The following is a 24,995-nucleotide window of genomic DNA, read 5'->3' as shown; positions in this document are numbered from 1 at the left end:
AACCCAGAACTTTGTATTTCGAGGGCAATGCTCTTACGATTCAGCTATCCACACATGACTAAGGAGCTTCATACACAGCTTCACTGTTCCCAACATCGCTTTCCTATTCTCCAAACTTCACATAAGAACGCCAGGGCCGTGGGTAAACTATTATTCTGCAATATCTGTTTTTGAAGAAATCGAAAAAGAAAACATTGTTGGAAACACTGACACAGCATACAGAAAATTCAAAACAGTCTTTGGTGAAATTAAGAGCAAGGACGGTAACATTAAGAATGTAATGAGAGTTCCACTATTAAATTCAGAGGAGAGAGTGAGTAGATGGCGTTTATGAGGGAAGGATTTGTCTGATGGCGCGACGGAAGAAGAAACAGGAGTTGACATGGAAGAGATGGAGAATTTAGTATTTGAATCAGAATTTAAAAGAGCTTTGGACGACTTAATACAAAAAAAGGAAGAAGGGATAAATAATATTCGATTGGGATTTCCAAAATCACTGGGGAAAGTGGCAACGAAACGGCTATTCCCGTTGGCGAAAACCCTCAGACCTTCGGAAAAGCTTCATCGACACAATTCCTAATACAGCAAGAGTCGACAAGTGCGAGAACACTGGATTTCGAAGAAAGGAGCGGCGGAGTAACTGTCTCTGAGGAAGCGGGAGTCCCAAGAGACGGGAAGGCCTTGGTGCTGAAAGGCCAGCGTTTCAGCAAACTGAGGATGTGTTAAGTGACCATCAGTTTGGCTTTAGGAAAGGTAACGGCATTGGAGAGGCACTTCTGATGTTTCGGTTGATAATGGAAAGATGGATGGAGAAAAGTCGTGACACGTTCATTGGATATGTCGACCTGCAAATAGCGTTCTACAATTTAAAATGATGCAAGATGTTTGTAATTCTGAGAAAAATTGGGGTAAATTATAGGGAGATTCAAAAATGGTTCAAATGGCTCTGAGAACTATGGGACTTAACATCTGTGGTCATCAGTCCCCCAGAACTTAGAACTACTTAAACCTAACTAACCTAAGGACATCACACACATCCATGCCCGAGGCAGGATTCGAACCTGAGACAGTAGCAGTCGCGCGGTTCCGGACTGAGCGCCTAGAACCGCGAGACCACCGCGGCAGGCTTATAGGGAGAGACGAGTAATATACAACAAGTTCAAGAAACAAGTGGGAATAATAAGAGTGGAAGACCAAGCACGAAGCGTTCGGATTAAAAAGGGTGTAAGACAGGAATGTAGTCTTTCGCGCCTACTGTTCAGTCTACACAGGTACGTTGAAGAAGCAATGACGGAAATAAAAGGACACAAGAATGGGATTAAAACTCTAGGTGAAAGGATATCAGTGACAAGATTTGTTGCTATCATTCCTATCCTCAGTGAAAGAGAAGAAGAATTTCAGGATCTGCTGCGTGGAATGTACAGTCTAATGAGTAAAGTATATGGATTGAGAGTAAATCGAAGAAAGCCGAAATTATGAGAAGTGGCAGAAATTAGAACAGCGAAAAACTTAACATGAGAATTGGGGATCACGATGTAGACGAGGTCTAGGAATTCTGTTACCTAAGCAGTAAAATAACCCACGATGGACGGAGCAAGAAGAACGTAAAAAGCTGGCTAACACTGACAAAGGGAATTCCTGGAGAAGAGAAGTCCACTAGTATTAACCATAGGCCTTCATCTGACGCAGACGTTGCTGAGAATATTATTTGGGGCACAACATTGTATGGTAGTGAAACATGGACTATGGGAAAACGAGAGCAGGAGGGTATCGAAGCATTTCACATGTAGTGCTACAGACGAATGTTGGAAATTATGCGGACTGATTAGATAAGGAATGAGAAGGTTTTCCACAGAATCGGCGAGGACAGGAACACATGGAAAACACTGACAAGAAGAAGTGAGTGGATGATAGCACCTGCTAAAACATGAGGGGAAAAGCTTCCATGGTACTAGAGGAGGAGGAGGAGGAGATTAGTGTTTAACGTCCCGTCGACAACGAGGTCATTAGAGACGGAGCGCAAGCCCGAGTTAGGGAAGGATGGGGAAGGAAATCGGCCGTGCCCTTTTAAAGGAACCATCCCGGCATTTGCCTGAAGTGATTTAGGGAAATCACGGAAAACCTAAATCAGGATGGCCGGAGACGGGATTGAACCGTCGTCCTCCCGAATGCGAGTCCAGTGTGCTAACCACTGCGCCACCTCGCTCGGTCCATGGTACTAGAGGGCGCAGCTGAGGGTAAAAACTGTAGAGGAAGACAGAGACTGGAATACTTGCTTTAAATAATTGGGGAAGAAGGTTGCAATTGCTATTCCGAGATGAACAGGATGGCATACGAGAGGAAGTCATGGCGGGCTGCATCAAACCAATGAGAATACTGATGACACCAAAGAAGTCCATTCCTCCAGGAGTATTAGTGCAGCAATAATGTAGACGCCGTAGAAATGGCTTGTAACCTCCCCACAAAATTATTAAAATGTACCATGAACCAAGTGTAACCTCCCCACAGAAATAATAATTAAATGAATTTTAAATATTGTAACCTCTGAACAAAATTGGCTCCCATTTATTATCTTCGTGCAGAAATGCATTCACATTCAATGTACCCACAAAATTCTTTTCTCATTTAGTGTTAAGTTCGAAACAGAAAAATTCCGAAACCACAAAATAATAAAAAAAATTCAGTAACCTGGTAAATTTTATGACGACAGCAGCGCTGCGCCACGGCCCTGTACTCTGAATAAAAAAGCAAAAATTCTTACCTCAATAAAAACTGCGAATATATCTGCTCTTACCTAAAAAATTTTCGGCACAGCTCCGTGCAATGCTGGCCTATGCTTTGTGATTTATGAAAGGAATAATTATCCATTGGATATATTCTTCAAATTGAAATGAATGCTTTTTTAAAAAAAAAATACTTTATATTATAAAAACTATTATTGGTGCATTTTTTTAAAAGAAATTGGATGACAGTTAACATACATTACTAGATATGCACAATGCTGCTTCTTTACCTTCTACAATAATAATCATCCTCGAGAGTCCCGACCAGAGCAGACTGCAGACAAGCGCAGACACGCGCCGACTACCGACTCACACAGACTACTCGAGACTACTGGAGACCAGCGACAAGCAACAACTAACTACATACTGCTCTCTGGTCAGAGACTCTCCTAAGTCTTGCCTGTTTCAGGCAGCGCATATAGCGCATACATCTTACAGGCTTAGTCACAGCGTAGTCAGAACGAAGGCAATATTCCCCGTACCAGTGTACGAGTTCCCGGTATGGTACAGTTTCAGTCTGCCAGGAAGATACTCCACTGTCGAGTAAAAGAAACGTTCCGCCAAAAACTTCCCAAATTGTGGCTAAGCATGTCCTCCTCACGGTGGTTAGATAGCACAGACACTGAATGACGAAGAACCAAGCGGCGGAGTAACTTTTTCTGAGGAACGGGGAGTCCCAAGAGAAGGGGGGGGGCCTTGGTGCTGAAAGACCGGCATAGTGGAGAAAGTAAAAATCAGTGGTGAATCAGTTTTGAAGATCTTGCTCGCTGAATACAGGGACTGCTCATACCCTTTCAAAAAATCCGCAATCAGAAAGCAACAGCGGAAACGTTGCAGCATTGTCTGAGGGCAGTGTGTAACAGTACGACCCGGAGACAAAGGAGCAAAGCATGCAGCGGTTACACGTGGTATCACCACCGCCAAAAAGCCGATGACGTAAGCGTCATAGGGTACAATTAAGTTGTTAAGTTGTGATTTGTGGAACTGGTCGTGGTGGACGCTTTCAGCCGCGCGGGATTAGCCGAGCGGTCTCAGGCGCTGCAGTCATGGACTGTGCGGCTGGTCCCGGCGGAGGTTCGAGTCCCCCTCGGGCATGGGTGTGTGTGTTTGTCCTTAGGATAATTTAGGTTAAGTAGTGTGTAAGCTTAGGGACTGATGACCTTATCAGTTAAGTCCCATAAGATTTCACACACATTTGAACATTTTCGGACGCTTTAAGAATATGCTCGTACGGGGAAAACCGCTGCAGGAGCATATTACCGATTCTACACAAGTCAGAGGTATAAATAAGAACCTCGTTATCTGACCCTCATTAATCCGGATTTCGTGTTTTTCTAGATTCATTTCTTGTTTCCTTTTCTTTTATTCTTTAAAATGGAAATTTGCAGTACACAGTTGGTATGGCGCGGTATATACAGCTGCTGATCGGCACCGCAGGCAGCATATAGATGGCCGCTCCAACGCTTCTAGCTGCCGTTACAATGGTCAGCGTAGCTCTGTTCCTTACACAGTTAAGAAGTTGTACAGGTATTGTTCTTTTGTTTCCGAGTTTTTAGTGTGAGTGAGTGATATGGCTTCGAAGCGAAAGAAAGTTGTTGTTTCGAAGGGGAAAAAGCTGGAAATACTAAACAGAATAGACAAAGGTGAACTGCTGAAGACCATAGCCGCAGAATATGGTGGTAGGGGCATCGACTATGCCAGTCTGGAATAGGAAACGAAAATTGAAGACTTCTGTTTCGGAATTACGACTAAAGATAGAATGCAGAATAGCGATATAGTAAAAAAAAAAAAAAAAAGCTGAAAATAAAACCCTGGTTGATGCATCATTCGTTTGGTTCAGTGAGAAAAAAGTGGATGGTGTTCCGATATCCGCTACAACCCGCCGAAAAACGTGCTACATCTGGACGCAAAGTGGCTTCTCATGGTGCACACTTTCAGTGACATGTAAAAGTGTCAATGAAATTTTCTAATACAATTGCGTGTCTCTTATACTGGTGACTAATTTAGAACTTAGCCTTCCGGACATATGTACCTGTTCAAGTCTTAGAAGTTTGGAAAATTCCGATCAGCCTGTATACAAACGTGTACAGCTTAACGTGCTGAATTATCAGGCTGTAACATGATTACAAGGGTTTCTGTTGTAATACTGTTATGTTATGGCCACCCCGATCACCGGATTTAACTGCTATGGACTACTTTTTGTGGGGTCGGAGGCAAAGTTTAATTTACGAGACGCCTGTAGAAACAGAGGAAGGTCTGCTGGTACGAGTTCTGGCCGCTGCACTAGAAATTGACGAGACACCAGATGGAATGGAGAGTGTGCACCAGAATACGCTTCGTAGGTACGTCTGTAACAACTCTGGTAACCGTCACATCGAACCGCTGTTGAAATGCATCAGTACTGTTCTGTACTTACAGTACACTGGGTTCCTTTTTGTTCTGGGATAACGTAAACACGTAATGTTTAAGTGTTAATGGAATCAAAAGTGGTAAATGGATGTTTCTTTATGTTTCCTGTCGAACTGTTGCCTAAAATTGTACTGTGACACGCCTGATTAAATTCCTCAAGCAGAAATGGATGAGTTAAACATCCAAATTGAAACGGAACGTTTCCGGACACGGGTTCCTTCCTTCACGACTCCTAGAAGTTAGTAATGGGAATTTCCGAACACCCTGTATTGTAGCACATAACGGAGTTTTTGCATTAATATCATATTTCCGGATTATTCGGACTTCCGGCAATCCAGACTGCATCCGGTCCCACCTGGTCCGGATAAACGAAATTCTTGTGTGCATGCTGTTTCTCTGAGCTATCAAATTGTGACTCAACACCGTATTCTTCTGACTGGGCACAGACTTCGTCCTGTTTCCTGAGATGAGGAAACAATCGCGTTGCAGAATGACTATGTGACGAATTTCGAGCTGTAACGTTTCCTCAGCTGCCAAAATGCAGACTTCGGTGTCTCCACCAAGTCTGACTATTGGTAAAATGTGTGGTATCGAAGGGTGTATGTGTGTAGAAGGGCTAACAGCATCACCACCTTGTCTTTTTATTATGACGGCCCCCTCATAATGACGGCTACTGGAGAGAAGCGAGCGTGGCTGACCTGCGCGGCCGACAGGCAGCACGTCCACAGAGACGACGGCGATGCTGAAGCGCCGCTCGCTGGGGTTCTCAGGCTGGTCGGAGGCCTCCACGAAGAGCGCGTGCCGGCCCACGGAGAGGCGCGCCCCCGCGGCCACGGCCACCTCGCCGCTCTGCGCGTCCACCGTGAAGGCGGGCGCCGCGACGCCGCCGCTGCCGTTGCCGCCGCCGGCCGCCTGCACGGCGAACACCACCTGCCCGTTGCGGCCCAGGTCCACGTCCGTCGCCCACACCTGCAACCCGCCACCGCTGTCACACTCTGCGCGAGGCGCACCAAGACAAAACTTTGAGTACCACTGTCACCAGCAGGCATTGGAGGTCTCTGGACGTTACAACGTTTAAACAGTCGTTTGGATCCACGGGGCGAAATATAAAGACAAAGAGATAACCTCCTCACACAAAATACACTGAATCGCCAAAGAAACTAGTTTAGGCATGCGTATTCAAATACAGAAATATGTAAACAGGCAGAAGGTGGCACTGAGGTCAGAAACGCCTATATAAGACAGCAAGTGTCCGGTGCAGTTGTCAGATCGGTTACTGCTGTTACAATGGCACGTTATCAAGATTTAAGTGAGTTTGAACGTGGCGTTATAGTCGGTTCACGACCGAGGTAGCGATGAAGTGGGGTTTCGGGTAAAACATAAAATGTCCGACATCGCTGCGGCAGGAAAAAGATCCTGCGAGGAGGGAACCAACGACGACTGAAGAGAATCGTTCAACGTGATAGAAGTGCAACCCTTCCACAAACTGCTGCAGATTTCAGTGCTGGGCCAACAACAAGTGTCAGGGTGAGAACCATTCAACGAAACATCTTGGATATGGGCTTTCGGAGCCGAAGGCCCACTCGTGTACTCCTGATGACTGCCCGAAACGAAGTTTAACCTCTCGCCTGGGCCCGTCAACAGCGATACTGATGACTGGAAACATGTTGCTTGCTCGGAAGAGTTTCGTTTCAAATTGTATCGAGCGGATGGACGTGTGCGGGTATGGAGACAACCTCATGAATCCATGGACTACGCGTGCCAACAGGGGGATGTTCAAGCTGGTGCAGGCTCTGTAATGGTGTGGGGCGTGTGCAGTTGGAGTGATATGGGACCGCTGATACCTCTAGATACGATTGTGAGAGTAACACGTAGGTAAGCATCGTGTGTGATCACCTGCATCTCTTCATGTCCAACAGACTTTGGCAATTCCAGCAGGACAATGCGACAACCCATACGTCCAGAATTGCTACAGAGTGGCTCCAGAAACACTCTTCTGAGTTTAAAAACTTTCGTTGGCCACAAAACTCTCGAGACATGAAAATTACTGAGCATATGTGGCATTCCTTGCAACGTGCTGTTCAGAAGAGATCTCGATCCCCTCGTACTCTTACGGATTTGTGGACAGCCCTGTAGAATTCAGGTGTCAATTCCCTCCAGCAGTACTTCAGACATTAGTCAAGTCCATGCCATATCGTGTTGTGGCACTTCACCGTGCTTGCGGAGGCCCTACACGATATTAGGAAGGTGTAGAATTTCTTTAGATATTCAGTGAATTAGCGACTCCTTAAAGAAGCAGACTGTTCGCTATGGAATACTCTAAATAGTTTAGAATTGGTGCCAGGAGGTCATATGATTACCGTTGACACAACATATGTCAGTGAAATGAAATAGGCGCAGTGAGACGAGTCGGTGTGGAGCCATCACACAGTGGCATTTAGGAGCCATGATTATATATCCACGACCATCTATCAATGGGGACGTCCAGTATGTCTACAAAGTATCGCATACCACTAGCAGTCATGTAGCATGGCGTAAGGACAATGGTCATAAAAAAATACTACCTGACAAAGACAGGAAACGAGTGAAATGATATTCAATATTCATTCAGGCCTGTCACAAAGAGAAATAGTAAATATAACAAATAAATTTGAAAAATGGAGCCCAACGTTTATCAGCGTTATTGTGATTCATCCGCTAACCTCAATGCATTTAAAGAAAGAAATACTTGAATGAACATTGCATAAATGTTTGTCATCGATATGCCACAACTATAGGAATCATGCTACACGCTTGAGGTATCATTAGATGCGTGTGTGCACCGTGATACCCTGTATAACACTGAGCTGTCTACTATCTAGGTTATGGAAGTCGCCCTGCAATGTGTCCTTGACTATCGCATCGTAGACTGCTTGCTACACATTTGCGAATATTTCCTGCACGAATACTGCTAAAATTAGACGCTTCTACGATGTCCGGATCAGCTGGCGGTCACCTCCGCGGATACGAATGCCCGTTCATGTAGTCGAGGTCGCAAACGTACGACTGTGCCGTGGCTCTCGACTCGGAGGTACGCCTATGCGAATTCTGGTGGCGGTAGAAATTTTCACCACCAGTTTTTGGCCGGTTAGTGGAGTAGATGTGGTTACGCAAAATTCCTGATATCCAGACTTTATGTGAATATTCTGGATTCATTGCAAACCTGTGAGCGATGTCTTATAAAGTGAGGGGATATGGCCCTGTCGATAGTGGTCCGTCCGTCGGATGGGAACTTCGAGTCCGGCGGTCCCCACGGTGTGTATTCGAGAGGAGTGGGCTACGCGTCGGCACCGGGTGTCAGCCCTTCTCTATAATCACTGCGCTACATGAACATGACACTATACTACACGCACAGCCATTACCGTCACCTACACTCAACAGATACACAATTGTTCACGGAGGAAGAGAATTCTCTCTAATTATGCGACTGAACATCCCCTAGGAGTTTCCAAGCGCCATATCACTCTTCTCTGATGTCGTGTATATCCGGCACCTCTACCTGATTTTCTGCAATTCTTCGATTACAGTGGTTTCGTCAGTATTTCTGCAGCCATAAATACGGTAGTGATGTCGTAGACGGGAAGAGTTGAAGAAAGTAAGAATTCCATCACGGGAATGACACACAGCGGCACTATTACATTAAGGAAGGATACAAGTAAGTGAGGAAAGCATGACGTGGAAATCTATGGATATGATTTTAAGTGGTTGTGATATCGGTATACACATCATATGGGAAATTCCGGGAGCTCTTAAGTTTTTAGCTCGGAGCATGCGATGAGAACAAATATCTTATATGATCTTCATTATTACAACTACTTCCTTAATGAAATGGTAATAGAGTTTAACTAACGAGAGATTCAATAGAACTGAAAATGATCAATTAATTTTCTCCAATGAGCACTGAGAGGCAACGGCCTTGCCGCAGTGGATACACCGATTCCCGTGAGATCACCGAAGTTAAGCGCTGTCGGGCGTGGTCGGCACTTGGATGGGTGACCATCCAGGCCGCCATGCGCTGTTGTCATTTTTCGGGGTGCACTCATTCTCTTGATGCCAATTGAGGAGCTACTCGACCGAATAGTAGCGGCCTCGGTCAAGCATACCATCATAACGACTGGGAGAGCGGTGTGCTGACCCCACGCCCCTCCTGTCCTCATCCTCAGCTGAGGATGACACGGCGGTCGAATGGTCCCGGTAGGCCACTCGGGCCTGAAGACGGCGTGCAATGAGCAATGATTTGTTCACTTGCAAATGACTTTTACTTTGATGAAAAAAGCCATTTCTAGAGCTTATCAGCGTGTGGGCGTCGACAGATTTTATGGTAATGAAACTGTTCGCCTGCAATCGCTTTATCCCTCTAGTGCACGACTGGTTTTTTTTTCATTTTTTTTTTTTTTTAAGGAAACCAGTTGCAGAACGGAAATGTTTCTGGGAGTAGCGCCTGATACACGAAGTCCAATGTAACAAGCTGAATATCGAAAAATTGATTTATTCAGTATTTTAGGTTTGTTGCCATACAGCATCAAATCGAAAGTATTGATTCGTTATTTATCGTTGAGTTAGAGAGACATGGAAACACAGTCTACACTATCGTTAAGCATCATTTAACACAAATTAAAAATCTAACTAGATGTATTCTAAATAACAGAAATAATTTACTCTTACAGTTTCTAACGTGTGTGTCTACGTACACTCGACCTTCAACAAATATTATCGATTATAAACTCTTTTTGCCAACACAATTATACTAAACACAGTCTAGCACGATGCAGCCAGACTGTGTGTATTGCCGATCGGCGTCATCGTATATGTGCGAGTGGTGTCCTTAACATTAACGTAAATTTAGGGTTTGTGAACAATTGGCAGCACAATGGGATTGAGGGTTAAAGGGAGGGTAGGTGCATGTTTTGGCACCGGCTGGGTAGCATTAGGAACAGCTAACCCCGAGCATGCGCCGCCGTTACTCAGACTAAAGGAGAAGACATGTACGCCATTTTCATATCACTGCTGCCGACGTGTGCTTTGAAGGGCTTCTTTATTATGTCAGCCGTAATTGAAATCAGATCTCTGATTCGTTTTCTAAATGCAACGAAAGTTAAACAAAAGGAAATTCATCGGCAAATCTGCGAGGTTTACGGACAAAATGCTATGAGTGATTCAATGGTTAGAAGATGGGTCAGACCGTTCAGTGAAGGACGTGATCCAGTGCACGATGAAGAACGAAGTGGACGCCCGTCTGTGGTTACTGATGAAGTAGTTCACAGAACTGAAGAGAAGATTAAGCACAACCGTAAGTTTACACTTAGTGCTCTTGCTATGGAAGTTCCGCAAATCTCACGATCACTAATTCATGAAATTGTTACTGAAAAACTGAAATTTCGAAAACTTTGCTCAAGTTGGGTACCCAAAATTCTTACTGAACAACACAAAAAAAGACAACGGATGGGTACTGCACTTCAGTTTTTGACACACTACAACGAAGAAGGCGATGGTTTACTTTCTCGAATATTAACGGGGCATGAAACTTGGGTATCGTACGACACCCCTGAAACAAAACGGCAATCAATGGAGTGGAGGCACACTACATCCCCAACGAAGGTTAAGCCTAAGCAAATCTTGACACCTCGAAAAGTCCTGTGCATCGTTTTTTGGGACAGAAAAGGCTTACCACGAGGCCAAACAGTCAATGCACATGCTTACTGCGAGACCATTAAGAAACTGAGAAGCGCAGTACAGAACAAGCGCTGAGGATTGCAGTCAAAAGGTGGTGTTTTTTTTTTTTCACAACAATGCCCGACCTCACATGGCGAATGTGACCAAACAACTCTTACGGGAAATTCACTGGGATGCGTTTGATCATCATCCGTAGAGCCCGGACCTCGCTCCTAGCGACTTTCATCTCTTCTTACACCTAAAATCTGTCCTTGGTGGTCAACATTTCAACGACAATGACGAGCTGATAGAACATGTTACACATGGTTGAATACACAGGCGGCAACCTTCTATGAAGAATGCATACAAAAACTTGTGCCACGCTATGACAAGTGCCTACAAAATTTCGGAAGCTATGTAGAAAAGTAGTTTAACAGCTGTAGATTTTTGTACAGTAAACATTTTTTCTGTATCTGTACATGTTTGGTTTATATAACCAAACGGAACTTACTTTGTGGACATACATTGTACCTGATGCTAAATGTGTCAGCGAGAGAAAGTTCAGAAATTAAGTTGAAAGTGTTAATGAAGTTGCTAAGTGCTCTCAACCTCAAGTACTGGAAAAATAGAGTCTGCCGTGACTTACACTGCCCCAAGACCTATTCACAGTTTCTTACTGTGATACTTGTCGGACATAATGGTCTAGAGGTACACGCACATTGCATTCCGCTACGGAAGATCATTATGTTCGGTCAGAGGGTTGGCTACCCTCTGCAAAATAACTTAGTGATTTACTCAATGATGAAGTTGAAGGGGTGTCATGTGACGTCCACCCAGATAAAATGACGAGAACAGTGACGAACAAAATGGAAAAAAAAGGCGTTAAAGCGCTTGACAGGAAACGAAGAGGATACGGGATCGAAACCCTGCCGGATCTTCAATTTTTCAGTCTGCTTTTAACTCAGGCTTCACTTCTCAAGGACGTGAAGATTCGTCAGAAACGACAGGTGGTTCGGATTCCACTTTAAACTGCAGGCCCCCTTCCCCCTGTCGGGTAACTGCTGTAGACATGCAGGTCGCCGAAGTGCCGTCCAATGGGATGACTTGCACCAGACCAGTGAGCCACACTATATTCAAGCACTTGTCTTACTGTGTTAATCTTTTAACATAAGATTATGGCTCTTAATGAGTAGATTATGACAGCATTCGGTCTATATGTGAAATATTAAAAATCAAATATTAGTTGTCCCTGGAAAACGTTAGATAGGCAACCTGCAATGAAGAAGCCCGGAGCGCGCTGTAGGGGGGATGTAAGCGGCATTGCAGTGCCCGGTAGACCTTACCTTTCCGATGACGGTCCCTGGTGCGGCGTCCTCGCGCACGGAGAAGGAGTAGAGGTTGTCTGGCTGGAAGGCTGGGTTGTTGTCGTTGGCGTCGAGCAGCGTTACCTCGACGGCGACGCGGCTGGCGGCGGCGGCGTCGGGGGCGGCCACGCTGGGGGTCTTCTCGCGCGCCACCACCGACATGTGCAGTGACGGCCGCGCCTCGCGGTCCAGCTTGCTCTGGTCGCGCACCGTCAGCCAGCCAGAGTCCGCCTCCACCGAGAACGCCTGCTCATGGTCCTCCAGCTCGAACCAGAACTCTGCGTTCTCGCCCTGACAACGTAACAACCGCTGACGTCGCTCCAGCACAAAACATTTGCAGAAGCTACGCTGCCATTACACAAACAGCTATTCAGCTTGTAATGATATTAAAAACTGAAAGTACCTGCAGTATACCACACGTAGCGAACGCTACAGGCAGTTACTACTTCCGTAAAAGATAAACGTGTGCTTTAACACACTGTTTGTGTATGCCAATAGATATCATCACCTTTGTTACCTGAGCGGCAACTACACTACTGGCCATTAAAATTGCTACACCAAGAAGAAATGCAGATGATAAAAGGGTATTCATTAAATAAAAATATTATACTGGAACTGACATGTGTTTACATTTTCACGCAATTTGAGTGCATAGAGCCTGAGAAATCGGTACCCAGAACAACCAATTCTGGCCGAAATAACGGCCTTGATACGCCTGGGCATTGACTCAAACAGACCTTGTATGGCGTGTACAGGTACAGCTGCCCATGCAGCTTCAACACGATACCACATTTCTTCAAGAGTAGTGACTGCCGTATTGTGACGAGCCAGTTGCTCGGCCACCATTGACCAGACCTTTTCTGTTGGTGAGAGATCTAGAGAATGTGCTGGCCAGGGCAGCAGTCGAACATTTTCTGTATCCAGAAAGGCCCGTACAGGACCTGCAACATGCGGTCGTGCATTATCCTGCTGAAATGTTGGGTTTCGCAGAAATCGAATGAAGAGTAGAGTGACGGGTCGTAACACATCTCAATTGTAACGTCCACTGTTCAAAGTGCCGTCAACGCGAACAAGAGGTGACCGAGACGTGTAACCAATGGCACCCCATACCATCACGCCAGGTGATACGCCAGTTTGGCGATGACGAATACACGCTTCCAATGTTCGTTCACCGAGATGTCGCCAAACACGGATGCGACCATCATGATGCTGTAAACAGAACCTGGATTCGTCCGATAAAATGACGTTTTGCCATTCGTGCACCCAGGTTCGTCGTTGAGTACACCGTCACAGGCGCTCCTGTCTGTGATGCAGCGTCAAGGGTAACCGCAGCCATGGTCTCCGAACTGATAGTCCATGCTGCTGCAAACGGCGTCAAACTGTTCGTGCAGATGGTTGTTGTCTTGCAAACGTCCCCATCTGTTGACTCAGGGATCGAGACGTCGCTGCATGATCCGTTACAGCCATGCGGACAGGATGCCTGTCATCTCGACTGCTAGTGATACGAGGCCGTTGGGATCCAGCACTGCGTTCCGTATTACCCTCCTGAACCCATCGATTCCATATTCTGCTAACAGTCATTGGATCTCGACCAACGTGAGCAGCATTGTCGCAATACGGTAAACCGCAATCGCGATAGGCTAATATCCGACATTTATCAAAGTCGGAAACGTGATGGTACGCATTTCTCCTCCTCACACGAGGCATTACAACAACGTTTCACCAGGCAACTCCGGTCAACTGCTGTTTGTGTATGAGAAATTGGTTGGAAACTTTCCTCATGTCAGCACATTGTAGGTGTCGTCATCGGCGCCTACCTTGTGTGAATGTTCTCAAAAGCTAATCAGTTGCATATCACAGCATCTTCTTGCTGTCTGTTAAATTTCGCATCTGTAGCACGTTATCTTCGTGGTGTAGCAATTTTAATTGACAGTAGTGTATACAGATGACAACGCCATCAGCTGTGTTTTCCGTAGAGTACAAACTGAAAAATGTGAGCGCGGGACACCAAATGTTGACACATTCATGTAACAGTACTGGAAATGTATAGCTGTAGTTCTATCAGCTTAAGTGAAGTGGATAGATGCACTTAAAATTAGGCCTACGTCTGTCATTGCTCATCTGCTCTCCGGTTGTCCCAGCACGGTATGATGCTGTGTGGCTTTCCGACGTTGTAATTCGTAGGACTGTTGGGTTTATTACAAGTAACGGTCAGCAGAAATTCGAACCCACTCATATCGTTGATACGGAAGTTCTCAAATAATTTAAAGTTAATTCACCTTGAATGACTAGGATAATCAATCCCAAACATGAGACGAGGTCTGTTCGTATATAATTATGGAAATACTGTTTTGCTTTGAGCAAACACTAATCTCTCTTTTGAAGTTACACCATCGTCACTGGATTCATTTATTTTCTGTCAAATAACACGTAAAGAAATTTTGCATCTTTAGAAATATATTTTTTTACATGTTATTTGGCAGAAAATAAATGGGTATTACGAAAAACCACCCTTTGCTGCAAATTTCACTTTTTTTATTCACACGATGACTGGTTTCGGACTGGGAACCATTTTCAAATTATCGTAACTCAGTCAAAAACGCTATTTCAGAAAATCCAAAATCCATGTCAAAAATATGCAAACTAACAGTTACAGCACTGTTAACTGTTCGTTTGACACCGTTTTTGCATTTTCGGGAGTACAATTTTTGACTATATTACGATTTGAAAATGGGTTCCGGTCCGAAACTAGTCATCAAGTAAATAAGAAAAGTGAAATTTGCAACTTTGGATGGTTTTACGATGTACTGATTAACAGTAGTTGATGACCTACAGCTATTCCAGCATGCTGGAAGGTCGTAGAAAATAAATGAATCCAATAGCGTTCGTACATTTTTGGGTATTTCACAAACAGAGTTTCTGTTTGCAAAATATAGAACCGTATTTCTATAGCCATATATCAGAAAGTAAATACGGAAAACAGGGAGCTTCAATCACAAGACAGAAAAAATGGTTCAAATGGCTCTGAGCACTATGGGACTCAACTGCTGTGGTCATAAGTCCCCTAGAACTTAGAACTACTTAAACCTAACTAACCTAAGGACAGCACACAACACCCAGCCATCACGAGGCAGAGAAAATCCCTGACCCCGCCGGGAATCGAACCCGGGAACCCGGGCGTGGGAAGCGAGAACGCTACCGCACGACCACGAGATGCGGGCACACAAGACAGATGTCTGCTCATGCTGAAGGAGATGCTTTCCTGGAACATGTTGTCTCAGGGGACGAAATGAGTGTCACAGAAAACAAAGGCAGTGATCAGAATGGTGGACTACGATTTCTCCGATCTAGAAGTCGTTCAGGTCTATAGTATATGGTCCTTTTCACTTACTTTAGTAATCTGAATGGGCCGGTTTCGGAAGGCTACTATGAGAGTGATGAAACGCAAAATGGAGACTGGCACAGTGCAGTGACTGAAAAGGTAGTGAAACAACGACAAAGACCGTAACAGATGACTTATGACTAGAGACAATCTTCTCCTTCATGACAACGGTCACCGGCATATCCTAACTACAGATCGATGTGATTCTCAAATTCCATCTTCAACAACATGTTTTCTAAAACTCTGGTCACGCTCCTTCGCATCAGCTTGCGCCTGTATTCCCCACAGATGCTTTGAACGTCCAGTGATTACGAGTTTAAAAATGCGATGGAGCCCTATCACACATTATTTCCTGAGCAAAAATGTTGATGCAATGATCTATGAAATGTTATCAAATGTGAGTGATGGCATCAAAAAGTGATTTCATTATAAATTGCCAATGGAGATGTATGTTTCACAATTAAATTAGTTTTCTGTTGATGCAACGATATAGGAAATGTTATCTAGTGTGAGCGATGGTATCAAAAAGTGATTTCATTATGCATTACCAATGGAGGTGTGTATTTCACAATTAAATTAGTTTTCTGTTGCGTTATGAAATACAGTTGTAGCGTGCAAACAAGAAAGTATTAATAACACCATCTTACAAAGAAAAACCATCAGTTTCTTAAATCTCTTGAAATAAATTGAATAAAATAGTAAACTGCTTTTGGTGTTAATACTACACGGGAGATACTGAAATTAGTAGACGAAAGGAAAAAATGCCATAAATTCAGCAGACGAAAGAGTATACAATGTACAAAATGACGTGAATAACGGTAAGTGCAAAATGGCTAAGCAGGAATGGTTAGATTACAAATGCAAGGCTGTAGAAGCATGCATAACTAGGAAAAATAGATGCTCTCGATAGGAAAATTAAAGGAACCTTCGCACAAAAAAAAAAGCAGGTGTACGAATCACAATAGCTCAGATAGGATCCCAATAGGGGAAAGGTCGTTTAAGTTGACGAGGAGTCCCAGATGACGAACGTTGAATTTCTCCGATAACTTTACTGATGCTGCTAAGTGCACTATGGTATTTCTTCCTTAGCGAGCTCTGCAGGCATGTCTGTTGAACCACATTCGCTTGGTCATTTTTTTTTTAATTGAAAACAGAAGCTTGGAAGTGGACGCTGTTTTTGTAACAAATTTTTCTACGGATTAAATAAATTTTCTGTAAGTAATAGGTTTACAGTAATGAATATAAGTTAATTCATCTCAAGCCTTATAGATTTACTGATGGTTTAACAACGATTTAATTAAATTATCCTGTAAGACCTGGGGCATGTTTAAGTATGTATCCAAAATGTCGACTGCGGTTAAGATAGCGAAGTATGCAGAGGCTAAGACGGCGAATTCGTCATCATACCTCTTCTCTCTGTTTCCATGCTTCTCATACCTTTGTTATTCTATAGTCGTGTCATTATGATTACAGGCTACGAATAATCTTTCTTCCTAATATACATTCTCCTCATGAACAAACATGAGTGGAGTGTTTATAAGGTTATAAGGAAGAGAGATCGACTGAAATGGAGCAACGGATCAATGAAAGAAGCGGTGCAGCACGTAACAAATGGAAATCTTGTTAAACCATCAGAAAGAAATTCAATATTTATATATACTGGGGGTTTTAATGGGTTCCAGGAGAAAAATTAACTGGAGATGGAAACTCATGCTTGAAACTGTCATCCACCAGGGCAACACAGCATGGCATTCATACGAGATAAGGCATTTCTACGCAGAAGCTAGCTCTAGCTTATCCACTAGCGATCGTGGTCATCAGTCGCGATCAATGAGTAGCAAAAAACATTGCAATACGTTCTGCCTACGGTCCGTCAGTGTACAAGGTCACGTTTGCTGCCGAAGGGATGGCCTACTAACAGGCGCCGGCGAAAACAATTTCGATGCTGTGTAGCGTCGTTGGATGACGCTTCCAGACACATATTCCTATCCTCGATTCTTTCCTAAAGACACCCTCTACAATCCCTCCAAGTGCATCGCAGCATTTCTTGGTCGTTCTATAGATAGTACAACGAAGCGCCTAGAAAAATCAGTTTCAGGTTCCTTCTTTTACTTGAGGCTTGGTAACAACGCAGACCAAATTAAAATTTCAGCGCACTGATCAGCCACTCAGGTCACTTTACAAAAGTAATGTATTTTGTAAAATTGTCGCAAATAAGGCTGCAACTGTATTGGACCTCGTGACATTTCCCAGATTAGAGAAGAACGAGCGTTGCCGCGGGTACATTACAGAGCGGCTGGGCGGCCGGGTGACGGCTGCGAGTCACGACTCGGCACGCCTTCGCAGCCTCCCAGCACGACGCGCGCCTCACTTCGCCTGCCAGCAGCAACCCCGCCACTTGTGTAACTGCTATGCAGGGGGCACGACTGAAGTGATTGCGGTCGCGAACAGCACGTGCTTAGTGGTTCGTCGCCTGCGAGTCCAAAGACGCAATTACGAAACTTAATCTGCCTCTCTTACCGCCGCGAGCCTCTGTTAAAGCGCCACATTGCAACGAACCAGCCCTGCTGTCATAAGCTTGCACAACTCTAGTGTTTCTTCCGACAAAGGCAAAAATTTCAAATAGAGTGTACTTGCTCAAATGCGCTAGCAATAATGCACTGCAGGCTTTCTCAGCAGCTGTTCACTTCTATCAATATTTCCGCCCTTAGAGGCTATTGGTAATGTATAGACTTATTTATTAACGTTTTGTCCCCTTTTGCGGAAATATTTCCAAGACTAATCAAGGGTAAAGCCATCAAACAGAAATGTTTTTCTGCGCGTTGATCGCATTGGAAAAATTCTGGTAACATTCGCAGGGGATAATGGATAACTTCCTAGTATCTTTACTAGACGTACGTCTTTGCTTGATGAAAGCTGGTGTGCAAAAGATTGAGCGAAGTTGTGGCCAAGAACGAAGAGAACTACTAAGATCTATTTATCCGAACACAAGGGGAACTGTCACTTTGGGCAAATTATTAAGTTGACCGTAGCCGGAATTGCTTTAGAGTAAAGACCATGAAATAATATTTCATGAGGTTAGCGTTTAAACAAGGACAACACATTACCATGGCAGCTTGCACAGAGAAGCATTATTAAGTTATAAATATGATAATAATTTTAATAGAAAGGAAAACAGAATACGAACAAATAAAATATGGAAGACGATTTTCCACAAAGGAATTAATTCTAATTATCGATCGTGGGCTTCATGTCATTCGCCAAGAAACATCATAAGCAATCAGCATCAGATGACGAATTATGCTGTCTTGTAAATAGCTTGTACGTCACTACAAATCTGCGATTCCTTGAGTTTTCTACGCAGTTGTTAGTTTTTCCTCTCTGAATACTAATATAAAGTAGACGGGGCGAAACGTTAGTGAATAGTACCACGGCGTCTAATCCGGAAGTCTTAGCAGAATTACTGATGTCTAATTTTTACAATTCTAGCTCTGCAGAGAAGTGAAAGATATTCGTGCACTAATGCTGGAAACCAGTTCATATAGTTTTGTACTTAGACTTCCGTGAGATACTGACGCTTCTTCAAGCCTCTTCCAGTTCCCTTTACACACCATATCTGCAACATCCTTCTGAGAGTGAAAGAAGCCTGCAGCCACTTATCACTTTCGATGTCGCTGTTCGTAAAATCTAACAACATTCCTTCATCCTCCATAAGCATTCTAGTACAAGCTGCACTATTTTTTAAAAACAGTATATTTGGTATACTAATGAGTAGGAGCCATTCATTTGTTTCACCCATATATGACGTATGTCATCCTTCCACTTCGTGTACCCATGCAGTCTGACATTTAAATGACATGACTCATCACAATTGTGATTTTAATCACTTTGTCACGGGCTAAAGATGTTTTTCATATTTGGTGAAGTGCTGAAATTTACACTATTTTCATATCATATGTTATTACATACATTTAATTGTTTAATGTACGGCATCGTATATTTATTGACTATTCCAAAACCACTCCTTGGCACTGGGGTAATGTAAACAGCTCTCTTTGATTTGTTGTTGGGCAGCGACACAGTGAAACTACGTGTGGTAGTTTGCTTATCATACCACTTGAGCAGATCCGTCTCCGCAAGTATATCGGCAATGTGTCTGATGATAATACAAAAGACCCGACGTTTGACGCTCAGGTTTGCCAGTGCTGTTATCTGGACGATGATGATGATGATATTTGGTTAGTGGGGCGCTCAACTGCACGGTTATCAGCGACCTTATACAGTCCAAATCTTTTCAATGACCACTCTCACCACTTTCCCGAATGATGTTAGTGGAGGACAAGACCAACAACCAGTTCCCGGCCGGTGAAAATCGTCGACCCCGCCGGGCATCAAATCCGGGACTCCGAGATCAAGAGGCAGCAATGCTAGCCACTATACCACGAGATGCGGATGCACATGAACGAGAGCACTGGAACAGACCGGTGCAGACATGTGAATAGTTATTTGAGGGAGATGTAGTGGGCCTGATTTCAAAAGCAGAGTTCAATGGCCGGTCAATTAGTCTGCCTGCAACATACCATCCAATACTGCCGTCCAATGAATTTTCAGGACATAAAATGAAATAACAGCCCCTTGAAAGATTTATTCGAATCAGAAACAGCTGCCAACGTGAGTAACTTGTAAGCACACATTACCTCGGAGTAGTGAAGCAACTTAAATCACTTAATAAAAAAAAGTCTTCCGATCCAGAATGTCCACCAATAAGGTTCCTTTCAGAGTATGCTGATGCAATAGCGCATACTTAAAAACCATATGAAACCTCTCTTTCGACGATAGATCCGTACTCAAAGACTGGAAAGTTGCACAAGTCACACCAATATTCAAGAAGGGTAGTAGTAGTAATCGTTTTAAAAATTTGAGCCTAACGTAGTCAAAATTTGTTGAATGTCAGAGCAAACATTTATTCTCATGAGATAGTAGGTTTTATGAGTGAAAGCTTCCAATAGCTAATAGCAGTAAGTCTGATACGAAAGTACTGTTCCCCTTATTTTAAAAAAAAAACAGCCTTTTTATGCAACATCTTTCTCAATCGAATCAGGACGTCAAAATAAATCAGTTCTGAAAGATAATTTCTCCTAATAAACGATATTTTAATTAATATTAAATAATTAAAATATCAATAAAAATACATCAGTTTTCCAAATGCATTCCCTGTCACTAACCTAATTCCACATGTGTACTCCCCAAATCAATGTCACGTAATATACCTAATAATAACATTCAATTTAATATTTATTTTGGCAATTTTGGTGTAAATTTTGGTCTTTAAGTTCTTTAGGAATTCTACCCTCCTTTCAACCCACTTCAAACAACATATCAGAAACGTGGCTTCTTTGCATGCGAAACATACAGACTATGATGATCTCCCATTTATTTAACGGTGCAATGAACCACACAGAAAACTGTCTTTGGCTTAAATTAACAAAATGGAAAATATAAATTGGGCTAAGAGTTTTTTTGCGACGTATACCTCAGTTGAAGCAGTAACAAAGACGACTGGACCCACCGCTTCAATATAGGCTGCTTCTGATAAAAGAGGGCAGAGTGTGGCAGTTCAAATCGTTCAAATAGCTCTGAGCACTATGGGGCTTAGCATCTGAGGTCATCAGTCCCCTAGAACTTAGAACTACTTAAACCTAACTAACCTAAGGACATCACACACATTCATGCCCGAGGCTGGTTTCGAACCTGCGACCGTAGCGGTCACGCGGTTGCAGACTGAAGCGTCTAGAATCGCTCGACCACACAGTGTGTGGCAGTCAGTGGACATGTGATTAACCGTCATTCTGGAATTTGTAGCCAATTTCTAAGTCGTAGCATATTTATTTTAGTTGCAAGCCGAAAATAAACAATCAATACGCAAAGTTTCTTTCTCAGTCACCGATAAATAACATCAAAATATCCTCAGAAGGGGAAGAGGATGAGCGGGTTAGTTGAGAGCTATCAGGCCCTGTCTTACATTTAACCGCCTGGTTACATATTTGCATTAAATTTGTTACGTCGAGCGTGTTACAAAAGGCCTTGCAGCTAATGTAAAATTCGACACTTAAAAATAACAGGGACATAAAAACTGTAAACAACAACAGAAATATCAGAAATAAACACAGTTAATGTTCGAATATGAAACGTAAAACAGCGAGGACGAACTGTAGGTAGGTACGCTTAAACTGTGAGCGCTGGTAGCAGTGGACATGAGAGAAAGCATGCAAGAAATAGAGAGAGAGGTCGAGAAGTAGAGAAAGAGGAATTAATAGAAAGGTAGCCCGCCCGGTTGGCCGTGCGGTCTAACGCACGGCTTTCCGGGCGGGAGGGAGCCCCGATCCCCGGCACGAATCCGCCAGGCGGATTTATGTCGAGGTCCTGTGAGTCCGCCAGTCTGTGGACGGTTTTTAGGCGGTTTTCCATCTGCCTCTGCAAATACGGCCTGGTTCCCCTCATTCCGCCTCAGCTACACCATGTCGGCGATTGCTGCGCAAACAAGTTCTCTACGTACGCGTGCATCACCATCTACTCTACCACGCAAACATAGGGTTACTTCGTCTGTTGTGAGACGTTCCCTGGTGGGTGCACCATGGGCCGAACCACACAGTAACCCTGGGCTCGGTGTGGGGCGGCGGAGGGGTGAAGTGAGGTTGCGGACCACTGCGGCTGCGGCGGAGACGGAGCCTCTCCGTCGTTTCTAGGTCCCCGGTTAACGTAACATAACATAACATAACATAACATAATAGAAAAGTAATGAAGACGGGGGAAAATACGAGGGCATGACTGGCAGACGGTGCGACCATTTCCTGCACTTTTTGATAGAGCAAAACTGGCCGTGCAGGTTAATTTATCTGGCGAAAAGTTACAAGGTTTACAAAAGCGTCTGCTGCAGTTTTTTCTTAAATGTGACGTGGCAGTGGAAAGTGTGTGGAGTGCGGGGTAGCTTATTCCCAAGACGGGTATCATCAACAGAGAAGGAGTTTGTGAATGCTTTTGTGTTTCGAATGGGCATAGTTAGGACACTAAGAGCAGATAAGCGAGGTCTTGTGTTTCGATTATGATGAGATGGCACGTAGTGGGGTGCTCGTACACTGAGGAGTCGATGGAATACGCATAGGGTACGGTAGTGATGTAAAGTGTCTGACAGCCCCAGTCGAAACAGGAGTATGAGGCAGTGACACGGTAATGCAGACGAATGTTGCAGATGTAATATACTCAATCATTCATTTTCTACTTCTCACTATTCGTGCTGTGCTGGATTACACCTCAAGAATTAGGGATCACCAGGACGAGTGATTGCACTAGTTTAAGTTTCTTTTCCTGTGGGAGCATGTTCTGAAACTTGTGGAGGGCGTTGTTTAGTGTTATTGGACGGTGCGCGCCCTAAGAGATAAGTATATCCTCGAAACTTGTGGATCTGGTTAAGTGTGTGTATGTCCCTGGGCCTCGTATATTTGCCAAACAACCATTATATAAGTTGCGCAAAAAAATTAAAGGGTCAATTCTTTTTTTTTAAATTGCGTCCTACTGAAATTTGGCTCAGAGGTGCCTACAGCTTTCCTCTAGCAGGAAAACACTCCTTAGATTCCACACGCCTGCAAGCAGATACTAGAGCAGTAGTGGAGCGCCACTCAGCTGAATGGGTGTCGAAGTCTCTGTACAGGTACATATTTAAAGTGCTCAACAAAGGTGCGCCTTTGGCATCAGGATTTCGCCATAGCGGGAGTCCTTAGAGGGATCCTTTTCCGTTTCATTCATCCATCCATCAACGTTGCTCCTTCCTCCCCAGGTGGTCATACCACAGGAGACTGCAAAAACGTATACGCCCTTTGCTGCCTCGGATCAAGTTCAGATTTCGTCGAATGGTTTTGGACATTCCCTAGTGGTTGCTCATTGCATACCAGATGAAACATTTCGCTTGCGCTAAACTCCAAAGCGGTTAGATCACGTTAAACGTGACTGCAACCCCATGATGGTTTCGGATTGACTCTCCTAGGAGTGTCAGCAGTGTCGAAAATCGTCCTGTTCCTCATCACACTACAAACTGTCGTTTTCGACTGCGAAATGTGAGGAAAACAACGCCGCAAGGGAAGGGGTGGTTTCGTTGACGCCTTTTGTGCCATCTCTAGACGCCTTTCCGCGTCGATTATGAGCGGCAGTGTGCCTGAAATGCTTTTCTCGTCCACCCATTAGACTGATTTCAACACTGGGAACCGCTGTTGTGACCTCCATCGCACAGACGAAAAAGGAAGGGGTGAAACTTGAGTAAGAGAAGATGTGACGATTCAGTCTTGTGACATGTCTTCGGCGTCGTTGGGCATAATTATGGTCCCTGAGGTTGTGAAGCAGCTGAATTGGTTGAAAATAAATAAATCGCCAGGTCCTGATGGGATTCAAATTCGGTTTTACAGAGAGTACTCTACTGCATTGGCTCCTTACTTAGCTTGCATTTATCGCGAATCTCTTGCCCAACGTAAAGCCCCGAGCGACTGTGAAAAAGCTCAGGTGACGCCTGTATATAAGAAGGGTAGAAGGACGGATCCTCAAAATTACGGATCAATATCTTTAACATCGGTTTGTTGCAGGATTCTCGAACATATTCTCAGTTCGAATATAATGAATTTCCTTGAGACAGAGAAGTTGCTGTCCATGCATCAGTACGCCTTTAGAAAGCATCGCTCCTGCGAAACGCAACTCGCCCTTTTTTCACATGATATTTTTCGAACCATGGATGAAGGGTATCAGACGGATGCCATATTCCTTGACTTCCGGAAAGCGTTTGACTCGGTGCCCCACTGCAGACTCCTAACTAAGGTTCGAGCATATGGGATTGGTTCCCAAATATGTGAGTGGCTCGAAGACTTCTTAACTAATAGAAACCAATACGTTGTCCTCGATGGTGAGTGTTCATCGGAGGTGAGGGTATCATCTGGAGTGCCCCAGGCAAATGTGGTAGGTCCGCTGTTGTTTTCTATCTACATAAATGATCTTTTCGATAGGGTGGATAGCAATGTGCGGCTGTTTGCTGATGATGCTGTGGTGTACGGGGAGGTGTCGTCGTTGAGTGACTGTAGGAGGATACAAGATGACTTGGACAGGAGTTGTGATTGGTGTAAAGAATGGCAGCTAACTCTAAATACAGGTAAATGTAAATTAATGCAGATGAATAGGAAAAAGAATCCACTAATGTTTGAGTACTCCGTTAGTAGTGTAGCGCTTGACACAGTCACGTCGAGTAAATATTTGGGCGTAACATTGCAGAGCGATATGAAGTGGGACAAGCATGTAATGGCAGTTGTGGGGAAGGCGGATAGTCGTCTT

General features: G+C 44.1%; 1 protein-coding gene and 1 pseudogene across 1 annotated transcript in view; one reads left to right on the top strand and one right to left on the bottom strand.

The window, feature by feature from the left end:
- LOC124588145 (cadherin-89D) overlaps positions 1-24,995 on the bottom strand; it is a 410,233-nt gene that overhangs the window by 109,386 nt on the left and 275,852 nt on the right. The window contains exons 9-10 of the mRNA XM_047131469.1: positions 12,227-12,538; positions 5,891-6,161 (exon numbers count right to left, since the gene is read on the bottom strand). Of these exons, the coding sequence (XP_046987425.1) occupies positions 5,891-6,161; positions 12,227-12,538 (583 nt within the window). The remainder of the gene's footprint in view (positions 1-5,890; positions 6,162-12,226; positions 12,539-24,995) is intronic.
- On the top strand, positions 9,138-9,255 carry LOC124555344 (annotated as a pseudogene).

Source organism: Schistocerca americana, chromosome 1 (assembly GCF_021461395.2).
Source record: "Schistocerca americana isolate TAMUIC-IGC-003095 chromosome 1, iqSchAmer2.1, whole genome shotgun sequence".
Lineage (NCBI taxonomy): Eukaryota > Metazoa > Arthropoda > Insecta > Orthoptera > Acrididae > Schistocerca > Schistocerca americana.
Note: the sequence above shows the minus strand (reverse complement) of the source record. Positions and strands in the feature narration are given on the sequence as shown.